Source organism: Orycteropus afer, unplaced genomic scaffold (genome assembly GCF_000298275.1).
Source record: "Orycteropus afer afer isolate SDZICR_OR568_19922 unplaced genomic scaffold, OryAfe1.0 scaffold00177, whole genome shotgun sequence".
NCBI lineage: Eukaryota > Metazoa > Chordata > Mammalia > Tubulidentata > Orycteropodidae > Orycteropus > Orycteropus afer.
Window position 1 is genome coordinate 4,687,448 of NW_006921764.1, and position 21,859 is coordinate 4,709,306.

General features: G+C 36.6%; 1 protein-coding gene across 1 annotated transcript in view; it reads right to left on the bottom strand.

Annotated features, from left to right (window-relative positions):
* The window catches only part of UHRF1BP1L (UHRF1 binding protein 1 like), a 91,411-nt gene that overhangs the window by 19,484 nt on the left and 50,068 nt on the right, over positions 1 to 21,859 (bottom strand). The window contains exons 13-19 of the mRNA XM_042781821.1: positions 20,892 to 21,085; positions 16,663 to 18,155; positions 15,066 to 15,241; positions 6,687 to 6,829; positions 5,836 to 5,986; positions 1,953 to 2,206; positions 1,492 to 1,600 (exon numbers count right to left, since the gene is read on the bottom strand). Of these exons, the coding sequence (XP_042637755.1) occupies positions 1,492 to 1,600; positions 1,953 to 2,206; positions 5,836 to 5,986; positions 6,687 to 6,829; positions 15,066 to 15,241; positions 16,663 to 18,155; positions 20,892 to 21,085 (2,520 nt within the window). The remainder of the gene's footprint in view (positions 1 to 1,491; positions 1,601 to 1,952; positions 2,207 to 5,835; positions 5,987 to 6,686; positions 6,830 to 15,065; positions 15,242 to 16,662; positions 18,156 to 20,891; positions 21,086 to 21,859) is intronic.

Here is a 21,859-nt window from a genome sequence, read left to right on the forward strand (position 1 = left end):
GCTATGAGTCGGAAACGACTCGACAGCACTTAACAACAACAACAACAATCCTGATGCTGCATTCTTCATATAGTCCAGCTTCTCAGATTATTTGATCAGCTTACAGGCTGAATAAGTATGATGAAAGAATACAATCCTAATGTGCACTTTTCCTGATTTTAAACCATGGAGAACCCCTTGTTCTGTTCAAATAGGTTCTATGTATAGGTTATGCATGAGCACAATGAAATGTTCTGGAATTCCTATTCTTCACAACATTATCCATAATTTGTTATAATCCATTCAGTTGATGCCTGTGCATAGACAATAAAACACAAATAACCATTTTTCTACTATTCTCTGCTATCAGCCAAGATTCACCTGACATCACCAATGACATACTTTGTTTCATACCCTCTTTTGAATCCGGCTTGAATTTCTGGCAGATTCCTGTCAATGTACTGCTGCACTGTTTTTGAATTATCTTCAGCAAAATTTTACTTGATGTGGTATTAATGATATTGTTCAGTAATTCCCACATTCTGTTGGATCACCTCTCTCTGGAATGGGCACAAATATGGATCTCTTCCAGTTGATTGGCCAGGGAGCTGTCTTCCAAATTTCTTGGCATGAACTAATGAGTGCCTCCAACACTGCATCCATTTATTGAAACATCTCAACAGGTATTCTGTCAGTTCCTGGAGCCTTGTTTTTCACCAGTTCTTTCAGTGCAACTTGGACTTCTTCCTTTAATACCACTGGTTCTCGATTATATGCTAACTCCTGAAATGGCTGAATGTCAACCAATTCTTTTTGATGCAGTGAGTCTGTGTATTCCTTCCATCTTCTTTTGATGCTTTCTGTATCATTCATTATTTTGTCCATAGAATCCTTCAATATTGCAACTCAAGGGTTGAATATTTTTCTTCAGTTCTTTCGGCTTGAGAAATGCCTTATAAGATACAGGTTTTATTTAAGAGACTTTAAAAGTGTTGTTAGAGCAGAAATACAAACATTAAGGGTTTAGTGGATAGAAAGGCTTCATTGAAATAGAGAAGCTTGAGATAACCCTGGAAAGATGGGCAAAATTCACACAGAGGATGAGCAATTCTAATGAATGATCATGACAAAGCATACTGCATGGAGATGAAAATGTGCAAGATAACTTCTGTTACAGGGAGTATACCAGTGTGGTTGAGTATAAATAAAGGAATAGTGGGAAATAAAACTAAAAGAAGTTAAATCCGTAAGACTAACAGATTCTCTCACGTTCATTCAGAGCACATTTATAGAACAGGCACTACGACGAGTTCTTTCTGGGCCAGAGGTCCACACACAGATGTTGTATCATTATAATGCACTCAAAGTGTCCCTCAGTCATCCTGTACTGCATTATGATGTACATAAATATCAATAAACCACAAGTATGAGTGAAAAGAAAACAATCAACACAAAACAACTTAACTTCAAAATTTCAGTAGCTGTTTATCTAAATTGTTTTCTCACATATACCTCGGATATGAAAAGAGCCATCATCATTTCTTTCTATCACAAGATGATCAATATGGATGGTTACAGGAACTGGGTCAAGGGATATCATACTTCTATGTGAACTGTCATCCTACAGGAGAGAGAAACAGTATTGGCATGTTGTTCTTACAGTAAATGATAAAATTAAAATAGTTATTTTCTCAAACATCACTTCAGTGATAAGGAGTTTAGTAAGAAATATATCATTACATGCTTTAGTGAGACAGAATTCTATACTAAGAAAACTGCCTGCTCTATATAGATGTTTTCTCATTTATAAGAAGGCTATCATTCACACATAGACTAACAAATTTAAGTCATTTTAATAAATGCTGATAAGAGCCTGTATTATAGAGAAGGTATATTCTTAGACATGAATCAAAATCTAGGTAGCCAAAGTGAACATTTAGAACATGTGAGTACAAAAATGTTTATTAACATACTTTTAAATTTATTTTTGTGTTAGAAATTTGTATCTTCATTGGCATCACTGCTGCAACAGTATCATCTTCCAAAAAATGTTGAATATTCATAAGAGTAGATGTTAGAAACTCAGTGCTAAAATTTGCTATATGGCATTGTAGATACCCATTTTTTTCTGCAAGCAAAGAGTGTATTACAGCACCAGGTCCACTCTCAAATTTCAGGGTAATCGTAGGAGAGGATTTGGAATGAATTACAGCTTTTTGAGCTGAGCCTATGAAAAACGAACACAAAAATTTTAACGTGTTAGCATTGCTCAAAAATTATTATTCTATTATTTGTCATTAAGAGGTTATTGTAAATTTGTAAAATATTAAAGTAATAATAGATCAAAAGTTTTCATATTTACCCCTGACTTAATATTTACTGACTTTCTAGTATTTTTCCTTATTTTCTATTATATCTTACTTATAGAAGAGAGTACATCATGGTATATCTCTGATATGATATACATCTCTGGTACTTAGGGTATGTTTGAGTGTGTACCAACAATATACACATATATACACACACACAACCACACATATATTCTAGAGAGTGGAAAGATAAAAATAATTTTAAGCAAAAAGTTTTCATTTTGGAGCAGAATAAAACAAAAACTTCATTAGTCAAAATCACTCCCCCACTTCCTCTAATGCCACGGAATTATATTTTGGGTCTCCTACTGAACCCGTTGCCATCAGGCCCATTCTGACTCACAGCAACCCCACAGGACAGCGCAGAACTGCCCCCACAGGATTTCCAAGGCTGTAATCTTTACAGAGGTAGACTGCCTCATCTTACTCCTATGGAGTGGCTGATGGGTTCAAACTGACAACCTTTCAGTTAGCAGCCAAGCACTTAACCACTGCATCGAAAGTATCCAAAATATCACACTGCATAGAAAACAAACACCTTGGCAATATTAACTGTTCATGTTAGAGTGACAACAGGGTATGTAAACTGTAGTTCAAACACTTAGTATGGCATAATTATGGGTTGAAATGTTCAATCTATGCTGTTGTTTTTCCTCCCCTTTTCCACTTCCATGTTCTTGTTCCTTTATCTTTTTTTTGGTTCTCTTCAAATAACCAACTGAGACACTTTGGAAAAAAGAAGGTACTAGCTAGCACTGACTAGATAACCCATAAACAGTCATTTCAGAATGATTTCTTTGATTAAGAACAAAATGAAACAAAGTAACTGGAAATAATCTAAGAGTAATATAATTTGAAAAGTGGTTGACTGGGTATACAACAGAGTCTAGGTTTCGAAACTTTATGTTTAATCATTTTTTCCTGTTTTTTTTCCTCCCCCCTACTAAAATCTTTCTAAATATATACTTAGCTTCTCCCATTTTGCATTCTATTGGAATTTAGACTTGCTAATAAAAAATTCTCAATTTCTTTTAAAGAAGCTTCGATGGCATAATGTGTTACACACTTGGTTGCTAACCAAAACGCTGGTGGTTCGAACCCATCAGCCACTTCGTAGGAAAAAAAGACCTGGCAATATGTTCCTATAAAGATTACAGCCTAGGAAACCCTATGAGGCAGTTCTACTCTGTCTTCAATGGTCCCTATGGGTCAGAATTGATTTGACAGCACACAACAACAGAAAAATCTCAAATGTTTTTTAACACATTGTAAACTTCAAGGCCTAAACATAAAAAAGTTAGGAGCCTTTCTCCCCACCCCCCCCCCCCCGTGATGCTGGTTTATGGACAATGGCACATTCACCTGCAATTCTCAGGATATGAGGTAATAGAATATTTATCTGATGTCATGCAGGGCTGTATTTATTTCAAGAAGTTACGTATCAGATATAGTACCCTGTGTATATAGCAAATAAAAATATTATAGCTCAGTGAGTTGTTAAAAGATTAAAAAAAAAACAAGCCTGTGGTGCAGTGGATTACTTAGCATAGCTGTTCTAGCCATGGTCTTTGTGATTCCCACCAGAAGACTGGGACGACTAGGCAATGTGAGGTGCTTTGTGGCCTACCAAGGGTACTGGATAGCTTGTTAGTAATAAATAAGGCACATAGCACCCTTGTGGAGGTGGAGCCATGGAAATAAGGTATGTGGAACGCTAATGTGGGGATTGGTCAGTTTTGCCATCTCACTAGACTTAATACAAACCAACCCAGAGTCAGAAAAGGGGGATCTCGTTATCAGCAGGAAAGATCAGCCAGGAGTATAACACATACTTGGACTTGAGATCCCTGCGCCAGACCTCCTGGGTAGAGAGATGGCAGAGAGATGGCAGCAGCAACAGCAGCAGAGCCAAGAGACCAGCATGAGACAAAGCGACAGGCTTGCTTGCCCACTGAGCAAGAAAGCTGAGTACCTTTGGGCAGGATGCTTGCTGGCAGAGTGGGGTGCACCCAGGTGCTCCTACTGGCAGAACTAAAAGAGCTTTGTAATACTTGCCTGCATGGGGCGGAGGCCAGGCTGAGAGGTCAAGGGCCAAAGAGAGTCATGCCACTGGGCATGGCCAAAGGGAGGTTGTCTTGACCAAAGAACTATATCCTGAGTGTTCCTAAACCTGAATTGTGATCTGTTACTTCCCTCCCATTATCTGATTCTTGTCTGTGAGTTCTGTGTGGCCACTGCAACTATTATTGAACCCAGCAGAGAAGTAGAGTGCTGTGGGAGGGACAGTTGGTGTCAGAACTGGTGACAAGGTTGGAAGTGTATCTAGCCTCACAGGAATAAGCGTTGGGCTGCTGATACTGTTCTGGATCCTTCTTGCCTGTTGTGAAGTTAGAGGTCAGAAGATGCTCCCCGCCCACCAATGTCCTTTTTGCAATATTGTTATTTTAAAGCCTTAATATGACTATTCTAATAAATTCATTTCTTCAAATGAGTGAAGGTCATAAGTAACTCCATGTAAACACTGAAAAAAGGATGGTTAATGTGGTTTCCTCTTCACATACTACATGTTTTATTACTTAAAGCCCTGTGTCCAAGTCAATGTATTAATCCTAGAATGAAGGAGTAAAAGAGCAGAATACATGTTTTTTTCCATATACCAAATACTATGGCAGCATAGAAAATATTTGCTTATAAACAAGACAAGGGACTGCAGAAATTGACACTTAATCCAGTGTAAAGTAAATCTGACCTAGGATTACTTTAAGGAAGTCTGGTGAAGTAGTGGGTAAAGCATTCAGCTGAAGGCATTTGGCTGCTAACCAGAAGGTCAATGGTTCAAACTCACCAGCTGCTCTGTGGGAAGATGAGGCAATCTACTTCTATAGAGATTTACAACCTTGGAAACCGAATAGGGGTCATTATGAGTCGGAACTGACTAGACTGGAGTGGGTGGTGGTGTACTGGTTAAGACATTTGGCTGCTAACCAAAAGGTCAGTGGTTCAAAACCACCAGCGGCTCCAAGGAAGAAAGATGAGGCACAGTCTACGTCTATAGATTTACAACCTTGGAAACCCAATGGGGGTTCCTGTAAGTCAGAATCAACTCAATGGCATTGAGTAAGTGTGAGTGAGGATTACTTTATCACTCTTTTCATATAGAAAAGAGCTTCATTTTCTGAGATCCATTAACTCAAGGAATGGAAAGACTGAAAAAGTCAAAGATTCTGAATTTATCAACAGCATAAACCAAAAGTAAGTAAAGAATTTGTCTTAAATTATATATTTCTAATAACTTAATCAAAATGCTTCATGGCAATAATCTGGAAAAAAACATTATTATCATGAATAAATGCAAGTTTCCCTGAATTCAATTATGTGAAAGATAGAATTGGTGATGAGTTATATGTATAAAGAACAAAAGTTTAAAGTATATTAAAATATCTTGTATGAAAGTCATAAAAACTGTAAAAAGACTACATAATCTTACCTACTGAACGATTCCCAAGGTAATGCCGAAAACTGATATTGCCTAGCTGATCTGGTGTCACCTGGTCCACCTGAAGACAGATTTCAGTATCTTCCCCTCGGATGTCAATTTCCCCATTAACACCGGTAATTTTAAATACCACAATTGACATCTATTAACGATTGTATAAATAATATTAGTATAACAAGGAATTTAAAACAAAGTTTAGAAACTAATAAAGGAGACTACTGCAACCTCTAAAAATAAAACCGTGATCAAATCAACCAAAATACATACTTTTGATCAACAGAATGTGACTGTTGTGTTACCATGAAAACTTTATCTCTGTTTCTGTTTACTCAGCCAAAAGGATTTTTCAGGTTACAGAGGCATTACGTGACATTTGCATTTAAGAGTTTTCACTAAAAACTGGACATAACATATTTTCTAAGTTTCCTGAAAGAGTATTTTACTGAGTAAGAAGGGCTGAAAATAAATCAGTAAACATCTTTTCTTTTGTAGAAAGCCTCTTATTAAAAGGACTGACCACATTCCTGGACATCAAACTTTTTCAAAGTATATTTAAACTGAATTAAAATAAAGTTAGAAAAATAAGACAGGATGGAAAAAGAAAGGAAGAACTCCTCTACCCCAACTATCAATAAAACAAATTTAGAAAACTGAATTGTAGCCAAAATCAATTCAGAAAAAGGGAAGAAAGGACTTCTAAGAGAAGAAGAAGAAAATGAATCTACCACCTAAGTCAATTTATTTTATGTATTAACTTAAGGTGCTCAAATAGGTACATATTAAATATGAAATAAATGAAGTTGGCAGCATTTCTCTTCATACAATCTCTCAGAAATGATTACCAAGTCATCATGGTTTTCTTGAGCACCCTCTGAATTTGTACTGATGGCATCTGGAGAGGTTTCGCCGTAATTCTGTACGTTTGCACTGGTGGTCATACTCTCTGCTGGGCTCTGGTAATTTGTAACTGAGTTCTTTTTAATACCTGAAATAACACAAAGTAAATGAATAAATTAAAATCAGTTTTACACATGATTCCAACAATGTTATGTTTATCTAACCAAGAAGGACACACCCTTCAATACTTTCTCGAGTATCCTGTTGTTTAAAAAACAATAAGCAAAGCAAAGTCAGGTTGTAATTAGTTAGCAAATAATGAGAAGTAACTTCCCAGAATAAAATGTTACAGATATGCACTGCATTGTATATGTGTGAGATGGTGTGTGTTTCGTAATGTATACTTTCATCGCAATTTGGAGGAAAAAAAAAAAAAAGTTACAGGCTCTAAATTTAGGATGAAAAAAATCAAACACCACTAACCACACAGCCTGAGTTCCTTTCCCTGACTGACAGGCAATGCAAGCCTGATATAAAGCTTTGCCCCACAACCGTCTAATCCAGCCTACACTGAACAGTCCTAGTCTGCCACTTCATTTCCTTTGACATAGTGGTTAAAGCATTTGGATGCTAACCAAGAGGTGGGAAGTTCAAACCTACCCACCACTCTGCAGGAGAAAGATGAGCAGTCTGCTTCTGTAATGATTTAGTTTTGGAAACCTTGTAGGGCAGTTTTGCTCTATCCTATAGGGTCTCCATGAGTTAGAATTAACTCGATGGCAGTGGATTTAAGTTTTTGATTTTAATAACTCCTAATTATCTTTTACACTAAAAGACTACTATTTATTGTCAATGTGACCATTCTCCTTCCTTATCCTTATCTACCTACCTTAATTATTCAGTGTGCTCTACCTTCAATGCTTCTCAAATTATCTGTGGTAAAAGACAAATTGAAAAAATTTTTTTCCTGAACCTATCACAGATCAATACTTAAAGTGGAGATTTACATGCACAAATTTTCATTCTGTAATCTCTCATTTTTTTTAAACAATATTATTTATATATCTCTTATAAAATTAAAAAGGGTCTGCCACCAATGAAGCTCAATCCCCTGCCACAAAGATAAAATTATTATGAATTCAAAAAAACAAGGAATGTATAGTTACATATCTTTTAAATGTTACACACAAAGCCAAAGCTCTTATGGGCATCAAGATTCTTGAAACAGTCTACTGCTGGAATCTATTCTAAAGCAGTAACTGGAAATGTAAATAAAAATATTTAAAGAAAGATATTAATTACAGCATTTTATACCAATAAAAAGTTATAAACAATCTAAACATCCAACATTAAGGAAAAGATTAAAAGGCCATAGTACATTCATTCTTATGGCAATTTTATGTAGACCCTAAAAATATTTTTCAAAGGAGTTTAAATATTACAAAATGCTTACAAATAATAAGCAGGTAACAAACCATATATATAATATGACACCAAATACACAAAGATAAGGATACATCTCCAAATTACCAATAATAATTGGTATTTCTAGACTATGGGAGTTCCTGGTGATTTTGTTTTCTAATTTGTAGTTGTCTGTATTTTCCAGTTTTCTATGTTGAATTGTAATTCCTTTTACTTGTTACTTAATTTTGAGAAATAGTCATGAGAAAATCACCAATTTCCTTTGAGAATAAGTAGGGACAGTTTCCATAGAAACACTGTTTTTAAAGTATATTTTGACCATAGGAGGAAATACACTGTTAAAGTAGAGTTTTAAGTGATAAGGCAGAGAGCTATGTGGGAATCCAGAAAAGATTTTATGACACGTATCAGAGGCTCTTCTACATTTAACTGGTAGAGTGTGCTGGAAAGGAGATTACTATGAATTGTCTATACTGAAGTCAGATTAGAGATTTTTATTTACGTATGATAATTATTCCCCAAATCTGGGGAATTAGTATAGCAGACTGATTGGTTACAGCTTGAGCTTTAACTGGTTCTATAACTTTGGATAACTACCTAGTTTCTCTAAGCTTTAGTTTAGAGAATAAAAACAATAACTACCTCACATGGTTGTTTTAAGAAATGACCCAAACAATGTACTTTAAAGCAGTTGCCAGGTTGACTAATGGTGTTCAGTAAGTGTTTGCTATTGCTATTATTAAGTATTATTTACCATGTAAGGTAGACTGACTATAATCTTCCACCAGGTTAGAGTAAATGGGGATCAGTAAAGGGCTTTTTTTCTGACTTTTATGTATAGAATGATTCTGGTTAAGATGATATGTTTTGGGGTCAGACAGAAGAGCTTAGACTATGAAGTCTGATTGCCTGGGCTCAAATGCTAACTCTTCTACTTGTTAGCTGTGTGATCTTAGTCAAGCTCCTTAAATTCCCAGGCTTTGGTTTCCTCATGTTCAAAATGGTGATAGTAATAGTTCCTACCTCAGAAACACCTGAAGATTAAATAATACATGAAAAATGCTTAAAACAGTAATTGGTACAGTGAGTATCTAGTAAATGTTAACTGAAAACAGACAACAAAAAGGGCAATCCAACTCTACCTACAATGGTGTAACTGTAGGCAATCACTTAATCTGTAATAGCCTCAATTTCCATGTCTAAAACAAGGATAATGATACATACTTACTCCTCACGGGACTGAGGCAATTCTCCTATACAGCTAGTTAATAGTATAGACTCTAGAGCCAGAGTACCTGATGTAAATCATTTACTAGCTATATAACTTTGGTTTATTTAGCCTCTTTGAAAACAATAGTACACAGTAATGGAATTGTGAGATATATATATATATCACATACAATAGCACTACTATATGTTGTTGTTGTTGTTATGTGCCGTCAAGTTGGCCCCGACTCATAGCGACCCCTCCTTGGGTTTCCGAGGCAGTATCACTACGGAAGTAGGATTGCCCAACCTTCCTTCCGATAGTAAATGCTTAATAAATGTTTGCTACTACCATGGGTTTATAGTTCAAAATAAATGAAAATTTATAGTTTAAATTAAACACCTGCAAAAGTAGTTATTATTACAGTGTTGTTGTTGTTAGGTGCCGTCGAGTCAGCTCCAACTCATAGTGACCCCGTGTACAACAGAACGAAACACTGTCTGGTCCTGTGCCAGCCTCACAATCCTTGCTGCACTTGAGCCCATTGTTGTGACCACTGTGCCAATCTATCTCGCTGAGGGCCTTCCCCTTTTCCATTGACCCTCCACTTTACCAAGCATGATAACCTTCTCCAGGGAATGGTCTCTTCTGACAACATGACCAAAGAAGGTGAGACAAAGTCTGGCCAATCTCACTTTCAAGGCGCACTCCGGCTATACTTGTTCAGGAGAGATTTGTTAGTTCTTTTAGCAATTGATGGTACCTTCAGTATTCTTCACCAACACCACAACTCAAAAGCATCAACTCTTCTTCTGTCTTCCTTATTCACTGTCCAGTTTTCACATGCATCTGAGGTGACTAAAAATACCATAGCTTGGGTTAGGTGCACCTTAGTCTTCAAGGAGACATCTTTGCTCTTCAGCACTTTAAAGAGGTCTTTTGTAGCAAAATTTGTCCAGTGCAATATGTCGTCTGTTTTCTTGACTACTGCTTACATTAGTGTTAACTGTGGAACCAAATAATATGAAATCTTTGACAACTTCAAACTTTTCTCCATTTACCGTGATGCTGCTTCTAAGTCCAGTTGTGAGGATTTTTGTTTTGTTAATGTTGAGGTGTAATCCATACTGAAGACTTTAGTCTTTGATCTTCACCAGTAAGTGCTTCAAGTCATCTTTACTTTCAGCAAGCAAGGTCATGTCATCTGCACATCGCAGGTTGTTAATGAGTCTTCCTCCAATCCTGATGCCATGTTGTTCTTCATATAGTCCAGCTTCTCAGATTATCTCAGCATACAGAGTGAATAAGTATGGTGAAAGGATACAACACTGATGCACTCCCTTCCTGATTTTAAACCATGCAGTATCTCTCTGTTCTGTTTGAACGACAGCCTCCTGGTCTCTGTATAGGTTCCTCGTGGGTACAATTAAGTGTTTTGGAATTCCCAAATTTCTCAATGTTATCTATGATTTGTTATGATCCACACAATCGGATGCTTTTGCACAGTCAATAAAACACAAGTAAACATCTTTCTGGCATTCTTTGCTTTCAGCCAAGATCCATGTGACATCAGCAATGATATCCCTTGTTCCACGTCCTCTACTGAATTCAGCTTGCATTTCTGTAAGTTCTCTGTTAATATACCACTGCAACCATTTTTGAATGATCTTCAGCAAGATTTTACTCACATGTGATATTAATGACATTGTTTGATAATTTCCACATTCTGTGGGATCATCTTTCTTTGGGATGAGTACAAATCTGGGTCTCTTCCAGTTAGTTGGCCAGTCAATGCCAAATTTCTTGGCATAGATGAGTGAGTGCCTCAAACATGGCATCTGTTTGTTGAAACATGTTAACGGGTGTTCCATCAATTCCTGGAGCCTTGTTCTTTGCCAATTCCTTCAGTGCAGCTTCAACTTCTTCCTTTAGAACTACTATTGGTTCTTCATTATATGCCACCTCCTCAAATAGCTGTGCATTGATTAACTAGTTTTGGTGCATTCTGTGTATTCCTTCTGTCTTATTTTGATGTTTCTGGCATCATTCAATATTTTGTCCATAGCATCTTTCAACATTGCAACTCAAGTGTTGAATTTTTTCTTCAGTTCTTTGAGCTTGAGAAATGCCAAGTGTGTTCTTCCCTTTTGGTTTCTAACTCCAGGTCTTAGCACATTTCATTATAATAATTAACTTTGTCTTCTTGAGTTGCTTTTTGAAATCTTCTGCTCAGCTTTTTTATCTTGTCATTTCTTCCATTTGCTTTAGCTACTCTCCATTCGAAAGCAAGTTTCAGAGTCTCTTCTGATATCCATTTTGGTCTTTTCTTCCTTTCCTGTCTTTTTAATGACCTTTTGCTTTCTTCATGGATGATGTTTTTGATGTCATCCCACAATTCATCTGCTTTTAAATCACTGGTGTTCAATGCATCAAATCTGTTCTTTAGATGATCTCTGAATTCAGGAGGGATATAATCAAGGTCATATTTTGGCTCTTGAGGACTTGTTTTAATTGTCTCCAGCTTCCACTTGAACTTGCATATGAGCATATGATGGTATGTACCATAGTCAGCTCCTGGTCTTGTTTTGACTGAAGATATTAAGCCTCTCCATCACCTCTTCCCACAGACGTAGTTGATCTGATTCCTGTGCAGTCCATCTGGCAGAGTCCACATGTATAGCTGCCATTTATGTTGCTGAAAAAAGTATTTGCAATGAATAAGTCATTCGTCTTGCAAAATTCTATCATGCAATCTCCAGCATCATTTCTATTACCAAGGCCATATTTTCCAACTACCAGTGATTTTTCTTTGTTTCCAACTTTTTCATTCCAGTCACCAGTAATAATCAACACATCTTGATTGCATGTTTGGTTAATTTCAGACTGCAGATGTTGGTAAAAATCTTCAATTCTTTGGCTTTGGTGGTTGGTGTGTAAATTTGAATAGTAGTAGTATTAATTAGTATTCCTTGTAGGCATATGAGTATTATCCTATCACTGACAGCACTGTACTTCAGGATAGATCTTGAAACATTCTTTGTGACAATGAATGCCATGCCATTCCTCTTCATTTTGCCATTCCCAGCATAGATCATAAGGTTGTCTGATTCAAAATGGCCAAAAACAGTCCATTTTAGCTTACTAATGCCTAAGATATTGATCTTTATACATTTCATTTCATTTTTGACAACTTCCAATTTTCCTAAATTCACACTTCATACAGTCCATGTGCCAATTATTAACGGATGTTTGCAGCTGTTTCTTCTCATATCATGTCACATCAGCATGTGGAGGTCCCAAAAGCTTTACTCCATCCACATCATTATGGTCACTTCTACCCTGAGGAGGCAGCTCTTCCCCAGTCGTATTTTGAGTGGCTTCTAACCTGAGGGGCTCATCTTCTGGCACTATATTGGACAATGTTTCAGGGTTACTCATATCAGATAGTGTTTCACTGCTATTTGTAAAGTTTTCACTGGCCAATTCTTTGAAACCTGCCTACCATGGGTAACCCTGCAGGTATTTGAAATACTGGTGGCACAGCCTTCAGCCTCACAGCAACATGCAAGCCACCACAGTATGACAATCTGACAAACGAGTGGTAGATTATTATAATGAGTATATTAATAATACTTCTGGTGGCATAGTGCCTAAGGCATGTGACTGCTAACCAGAAGGCTGGCAGTTAAAAAACAACAGCCACCCCTTGGAAGGAGGACTGCGCAATCTAATTCCATAGAGATACTGCCTAAGAAACCCAAGGAGGGGTCACTATGAGTCAGATTCGACTTGATGGCACTGAGATACTACTGCATATTATAAACTTATTATAATATGCATTATTGTACTGTTAAGAGTCTTAGGTAGGTTATGAGCCTTTCTTTATCTAAACTGATTTCAAGTGCACGAATAAGCTGATTACCTTACAAAGACAATGTAATTCGTATTTGCCTCTGGTCTCCTATGTTTCTGTGTCTATGGTAACTACTATTTGATTATGGTCCATCCATTTACTGCTCTTACTTCGTTCTTGACGACCTACTAATAGTAGGGATGCATCTAATAGTTTCTAAGTCATTCTAAGTAGTCTATACCAGGGCAATGGTTGCTTCTGCAGAAAACAGTGGAACTATGTAGTTCCATCATACATTATCACAGATATGCAAGAATCCTGGTTTTGCGAATCAGTGGACCCAGTCTGGTAAAATTCTAGTCACAGGATTATATAATTAAGAATTCATCCTGCAGATTAAGTGTACCTAATCAAGTTTACCACCACTCATCTGTCAGTTTGTCATACTGGGTTGGCTTGTATATTCTGTGATGGTGGAATCTATAACACTGCCATTTCAAATACCAGCAGGGTCATCCATGGTGGACAGGTGTCAATGCTGCTTCTAGATTAAGACAAACTAGGAAGAAGGACCTGGCAAGTTACTTGTAAAAAAAATTGGCCAGTGAAAACCTTATGAATAGCAGTGGAAGACTGTCTGATCTAGTGCCAGATGAAGGAATCATTCAAATAGAACAAGGTGATAATGTGTGGTTTAAATCAGAAAAGGCGTGTGTACAGGTTGTATTCTTTCACTAAATTTATTCAATCTGTATGGTGAGCAAATAAACGAGAAGCTGGGCTATATACAAAAGAATGTAGCATCAAGATTAGAGGAAAACTCATTAACAACCTGTGATATGTAGATGACACTACCTTCCTTGTCAAGAGGATTTAAAGCACTTACTGATGGAGATCAAGGCTAGTCTTCAGCACGGATTGCACCTCAACTAAAGAAAACTAAAATCCTCACAATTGGACCAACAAGCAAATCATGATAATTGGAGAAATGATTGAAGTTGTCAAGGATTTCATTTTACTTGGAACCACAATCAATGCCCATGGAAGCAGCAGTCAAGAAATCAAATGGCATAGTGCACTGGATAAATTTGCTGCAAAAGACCTCTTTAAAATATTAAAAAGCAAAGATGTCACTTTGAAGACTAAGATGTGCCTGACCCAAGCCATGGTATTTTCAAATGCCTCATATGCATGTGAAAATTGGACAATAAATAAGGAAGACTGAAGAAAAACTGATGCATATGAATTATGGTTCTAGCAAAGAATACTGAATATACCATGGACTGCTGGAAGAATGAATAAATCTGTCCTGGAAGCCAAAATGCTCCTCAGAAGTGATGATAATGAGACTTTGTCTCATGTACTTTGGATATGTTACCAAGAGGGACCAGTCTCTGGAGAAGGACATCATACATGGTAAAGCAGAACATCAGTGAAAAAGAGGAATACTCTCAAGGAGATGGATTTACACAGTGGCTGCAAGAATGGACTCAAACGCAGTAATGATTATGGGGATGGCGCAGGACCAGGCAGTGTTTCTTTCTGTTGTACAAAGACTCACTGTGACTCGACAACACCTAACAACATAACAATCAAATCTCCAGATATAGGCGATGTCTCTGAAATAAATATTGCTAGCCTTCATGCTGGGCACTTTATGCTCATTTAGATATGAATATCTGCTGCATGTTGGACATAAAGAAGTAAGATTATCTAGTTAAAAGAAGCAATGGAACAATCATTAGAAAGTTAATTTGGTATAGTGTATATGTATGACTGTAAATGAAGATTTTTTTTGGACTTCATTTATGATTATTGAATATAAATGAAAATAGTTAAACATCACTTCTGTCAAAATTTATGTATAAATGATACAATTCTTAAACTGTATTGCTTTACCTTTTTCCAAAAATACATGGCTGTCACTTCCATCACTCTCTAATAACTGTTCCTCCAATACCATGCTGTCAAACGAAATGGTATCCAATGAGGTTTGTGAGGGGCTTCTTTTCATGTTCTTATAAGAAGCACAGAGTGGAGCCACATTGGGTGGGCAACGGTCCTTATTCTTTCCACTGTTAAGAAACAAAATTATTAGAAAACTATTACAAATAAAGAAAATAATTCTATTTAAAAATATTTCTAACAAAATAAAAAATGTGTACATACTATCTACAAGTTTTAACGTTGTATTTAAAAAGTAAGCAACAAAAAGACAAACAGCCCAATTAAAACCAGGTAAAGGACTTGAACAGACATTTCTCTAAAGAAGACACACAAAAAGTACCTGAAAAAATGCTTAAGGTTATTAGCCATTCCAAAAACCAAACCATTCTCACTGCTATCGAGTCGAATCTGACTCATAGCAACCCCTCCTTGCGTTTCCAAGGCAGTAACTCTACGGAAGTAAATTGCCCAATTTTCCTTCTGAGGAGTGGCTGGTGGGTTTGAACCACCAGCCTTCTGGTTAGCAGTCTAATACCTTAGGCACTACGCCACCAGAGTTCTTCATTAGTCATTAGAGAACTGCAAATCAAAGCCACAATGAGATACCCAAGTCACACTCAATAGGATGGCAATTAATAGCAAAAACACAGAAACTAACAAGTATTAGCTGGGACTGAAGAAATTGAATTCCTTATGTATTTGTAGTGGGAATGTAAAATGGTACAGCCACTATGGAAAAAACTAAAAATAGAATTACCATAACCCTGCAATTCTACTTCAAGGTATATACCCAAGACAATAAACTGATTATAATATGTACTATTATATTATTAACAGTCTTAGGCAGAGACTCAAACAGATCCTTGTACACCAACATTCATTGCATTTTATTCATAATAGCCAAAAAGTGAAAACAAGCCAAGTGTTCATCAACATGTGGTATATCCATACAATGGAGTATTATTCAGCCATAAAGAAAAACGAAATTCTGATACATGCTATGACATGGATGAACTGTGAAAACATGCTGAATGAAATAAGCCAGACACAAAAGGACAAATATTGTATGATCCTACTTATATGAAATATATAGACTAGGCAAAAGCATATACATAAAAGTTCCGTAGTGATACTGCCTCGAAAACCCAAGGAGGGGTCGCTATGAGTTGGGTCCAGCTAGTAGTTATTAGAGGCATGGAGGTAGGAGGAAATGGTAATTATTGCCGAAGGGGTACTGAGTTTCTGTTTAGGGCTAAGTAAATCTTTTGGAAATTAAAAGTGATGATGGCACAACACAATAAAAGTGTTACTGAATTTTAAAATTAAAATAGTTAATATGGCAAACATCTTGGTTAATTTTACCACAATAAATTTAATTTTTTTTTTAGAAAATATAATCTCAAAATGTTTCCTATTTTGTAAACTCTACTCTTCCATATGTTAACTCCAAGAATATTATATTTTGTCATGAAGCTTTCTATTCAAAAACAAAACACAAACACACATACACACACCAAAACAAGTCCAGAATTCTACAATATGTTGTTACCTTAAAGATGGCTGTGATTTAAGTGTTCTAACTGTGGAGACTTCTTCTTTACTGAATTCCAGGTTTTCAGAGAGTGAAGCTGTTTCGGGAACTAAATCTTCAGCTTTGTGAAATAATTCTATAGTTTCATTTTCTTTACCAGTATTTGAAAATACATTTTGGTTTCCACCGCTATCAAATGACAGCATACTTGAATCCTCTCTGTAATGTAACACACTATGTGAACCTACAGAAGAGGAATCCTTTTTGTCACTTATTTCTGATTCAATTTCTCCTGAGCTGCTTTTATAAACAAGGCCACCACTTTCATCTTCACTTATTTTCCCTAAATTTTTATCTGATAAATAATCCATAAAAGAAATACCTTTTTGCAGATTTGTATCACTAGCTGATTTAAAAAGCAAAGGATCCTTCAAAGGGACAGAGCTAAGGTCAACACTCATAGATCTGCTGTCTGCCATATGATTAACAGTTACACTTTTAATCTGATTTATACCACTATTAACTTTTCTTTTTGAAGACAAAATCTCTCCATTTTCTGTTGGCAAATAATCAGGAATAACTGGGCTCACATTTTCAGAAACAGGGGATTTAAGAGTATTTGCTTGATCCACTGGCTGTAGCAAAAGAGCTATTTCAGCACTTTTAAGTAAAATTCCAATGCAAATTGAGGTCTGACTGGCAGGTGTGCCAGTCACAGCTTCTATATCTTTCCTGACATTCTCTGAAAGTAGAAGGAGCGACTCGTGGAGGAAAAGCAAGAGTAGGTACTGGTAGTGATTTATCTGAATACTGACATGTTTATGAATGTGAACCAGAACATGAATATCTGCATCTGATGATGAAGAGGAAAATTTTAAAAATGAATCTGAGGAAGGTTTCTGACCACCATTTGTCAAAGGCTCAGACTCTGTACTGTAATATTCCTTCAAGAGCTTTTTCCGCTTTAATCGGCAAGCCAGATCACTAGATTCACTTTGCGATGTATTTAGAGATACTTGATGGTAAGTCTGTCGCTCTTTTTGTGACTCTGCATATCTTGTTGGTTGACAAATCCAGATGGAAAGAGGGAAAGAGTCCACAAAACTTACTGGCCGTCCTTTTCCACTTTTCATCCCTTCATAGTCTATCCAGAATTGAGAAAAGTATATAGCCCAAACATCTGTGGCAGCAGAAGTTTTTAAAGTGTATTTGTTCAACCTGGGAGGAATATTCCCTTTATAAATGTCATGCATTTTGGTATCTTGTTCATGAGCATGCCTCTGGAAGATTGGATGCAGAAGATTAAAATTGTCACAAGATTTGGGGAAGCTGGTATATGTTTTACTAAAAAAATCACACTCTTTGAAATCTTGAAATAGAGCTTCTAGATCAGAATGTCGACAGTTTGGGCAGTGTCTTGTATTTGTGGCAATCATTTCAGAACTCTGAATAGAAACTGCACGTGGTTGATCTTGATGACTTTCAGATTTCATTTCAGAAGGAATGACAAACTAAAAGGGAAAAAATAATTATCTAGTCACTTTACAAGTTCATATATATTGAAGATAAACAAGATGTAACTTATCTCAGTTCTTTTTAACATTTCCTCCCAAAATAGTATTATCTTATCAGACATGCAATATACTCTATCCTTCAATCTTTTTGTTACACTGAATAAAAGAAATCTAAATGATTGACTATAAGAAAAGAATTTTTTAAGAAAAGAATGTATATTACATATATAATTATTTTTTGCATATAACAGATCACAGAACAAAAAAAAATGCTTTATTTCTATATTTAGCATATTTTAAATCCAAGAGATTTGGGGATGAATGGTAACTAGAATGAGTGGATAGATGTCCACAGAATGAATCACTTTTCTTGAGGAAAACTTGAAAGGGGGAAAAAAAAAACTTAAAAATATAACCCACCAACCAAACCCACAGCCATCATAGCAACACTATAACTGCCCCTAGGGTTTCCAAGGTTTAACAGTATTGAAAACACATTTTGGTTTCCACCGTTATCAAATGACAGCATACCTGAATCCTCTCTGTAGTGTAACACACTATGTGAACCTACAGAAGATGAATCCTTTTTGTCACTTATTTCCATTCAAAGTCCCAAGGTTGGCAGAGCATGGCAGGGTGCTGAACAACGACACAGCTACATGCAGGGTTCATGCATGCCATATGCTAGAGACCATTACCAAAGCTTCTCCTTATATACGGGAAACAGACCACATCCCAAAGGCAGCTCTCAGCTGCTCACAGTAGATTCCACCATGGAGTTGATTACCAGTCTCATCATGAGGAACAGCACATCTAGTGGGATGTACTTTTCATCTTTCTCCCAAAAAGTGGCTGGTGGGTTCAAACCACTGGCCTTTTAGTAGGCAAATGCTTTAACCACTATACCACCAGAGCTCCTTTTAAAAGTAGAGACCTAAGCATTTACTACTATATTTTTCAAAGGATAATTAAATACACTTCTCAAAATATGCATATCAAATAATTTAAAGTGACTGGTTTTAAAACTGCTGACACTCAAAAACAACCTAAAGATGATATAATTCTATCTTAAACTATGATTGTGTTGTAAAATATGTCCCTTTGGATTGAATATTAAAAAATCTTTCAGAAAATATTTAAAAACATGCCTGTAATACAAATGTTAGTTATTATTAACCTCATCTTACAGAAAGATATTAAAGGTATGGTGATAGTTAAGTTTGTGTGTCAACTTGGTTAGGCCTGGTTGAGTAGCTGGGCAGCTACTGGATGTAGTATTCCCCATGATGAGACTGGTAATCAACTCCATGGTGGAATCTACTATGAGCAGCTGAGTAGCTGCCTTTGAGATGTGGTCTGCTTCCTGTATACAAGGAGAAGCTTTGGCAGTGGTCTCTAGCATATGGCATGCTTGAACCCTGCATGTAGCTGTGTCATTGTTCAGCACCCTGCCATGCTCTGGCAACCTTGGGACTTTCAATGGACTAGAATTAATGGCCTGCCATGTGGTTTGGTAACATCGGGACTGTGCCATTTTATTTGTTGACCTTGGGCTTGTTGGCCTCAGCAGCCAGTAGCTGCCTGAGTGAAGAGATCCCTCTAGCTTCAGTGGACCGGAAGCAAGAGGCAGAGCTGAAGCCCAAGGTCGAGGGGCTTTCACACTGCCCCTAGAGCCTGGAACTTTGAACTTGGACTTCTAACCTACCAAAGTGTAAGAGAATAAACTCCTGTTTGTTAAGGCCATCCCATTTGTGGTACGTTCTTGTCAAAGCAGCACTAGGTAACCACAACATTATTAAAAAATAATATACATACCTTTAATATCTTTTCTGTAAAAGAAGTGAGCAAGGGTGGCGTAGTGCCTAAGGCATTTGACTGCTAAACAGAAGGCTGGCAGTTCAAACCCACCAGCCACTCCATGGAAAGAAGATGGGACAATCTATTTCCACAGTAGGAGCTCTGGTAGCATAGTGCCTAAGGCACTTGACTGCTAACCAGAAGGCTGGCAGTTCAAACCCACCAGCCACTCCTCGGAAGTAAGGTTGGGCAATCCTACTTCTGTAGTGATACTGCCTCGGAAACCCAAGGAGGGGTCACTATGCGTCAGATCCGACTCGACGGCAGTGAGTTTGGTTTTATTAGTGTATATTAAAAGATATTAATGGTACGTATATTACCTAGAAACTGAAATTTTCTTCCATGTTCAAGTCTTACTCTATTTAAGGAAACTACACTAGCTCTGTATTTTTAAATTTCCTTCCTTCGAAGCTATAAATATTCATTAACTTCAGATTATCAATGAAAAATCAACTTTCTATTATCTTTGGATACTAATAACTTCATAAATGTGAAACAAAACCCAGATGTAATTTGAAGCTTAACTACATTATTTATTCTTCTTTAAAGAAAAAATTCATCAGCTCTGGTAGAAGTAGAAACAATGACTGATTTGAGTTTTACTTTTATTGCTCAACTACAGAAGGATAAGCAATGAAAAAACACAAATGAAAGGGGAAAACAGCCGTAAGAACCACAAAAACTGGAAAACCGCAGTCTCTAGAGCTTTCATAATTGAGGATCAAAATTAAAACTGAAATTTCAAAATCAAAATTAAGATCACAAAGAAGATTTTTACTTGAATGCCCATATTAAATTCTAGAAATTAAAATGTAATTGTCAAATTTTCTTCCATAAAAATGGTTTTGTTCTCACAGCTACTTGTTTATACAGTACCTTTAGCATTAAACCATCAACTCGAATATCAACATGTTCATCAGACTTTGAATTGTCATTCAACTTGTAGACAGCCATAAACTGACTAAGGCTCTGTTTTAAATCCAACAGAAATTGATTTAACCATAGAATGCTTCTCTCATCCACAGTAAACTGCAGTGCATTTAGCTGGCTATAGAGATTGGGAGATGGAACTGCAAAAAGAGAAAAAATAAAAATTAATGAAAAGATAGTTGTATATGTACAAATTCTCCCTAAAAACAGAAAAGATATTTAAGACAAGTTTTGTGTTTTCTTAATAAAAAAAATGAGATATGTTATTTATAAAATTAAACTGACAAATGTGGTTGATAACAAACACATTTAGATTGAAAAAAAAATTTTTTTATGCTTCACTAATTAAAAAAATAATACAGTTTAATCTAAAACTAGCTATATAGACAGCCAGTACTATGTAGGTTTCTTTTCCTAAGGTTATATTCACCAAGAAGCAAACTTACTTTCTTGGTAAAGTTTCACTTCAAACTGTGGTCCTCAATCACATGTTTCTGAAAGTACTCCTACTATCTGAATATGACAATAAGAGAACAAAGTCTAATGACCAATTTCCTATTGATCTGGTATGCTAGGCAGATCTCCTCGAGAAGACTGACGATGCATGTATACTCAGCATATATTAACTCACATATATATATATATATATGTTGTTGTTAGGTGCCGTCGAGTCGTTTCCAACCCATAGTGACCTTCATGCGCAGCAGAATGAAACACTGCCCGATCCCACGCCAGCTCCACGATCCCTGCTATACTTGAGCCTATCATTGCAGCCACCATGTCAATCCATCTCGTTGAAGGCCTCCCCCTCTTCTGTCGACCCTCCACCCTACCAAGCATGACATCCTTCTCCAGGGAATGGTCCCTTCTGACAACATGACCAAAATAGATGAGATGAAGTCTGGCCATTCGCA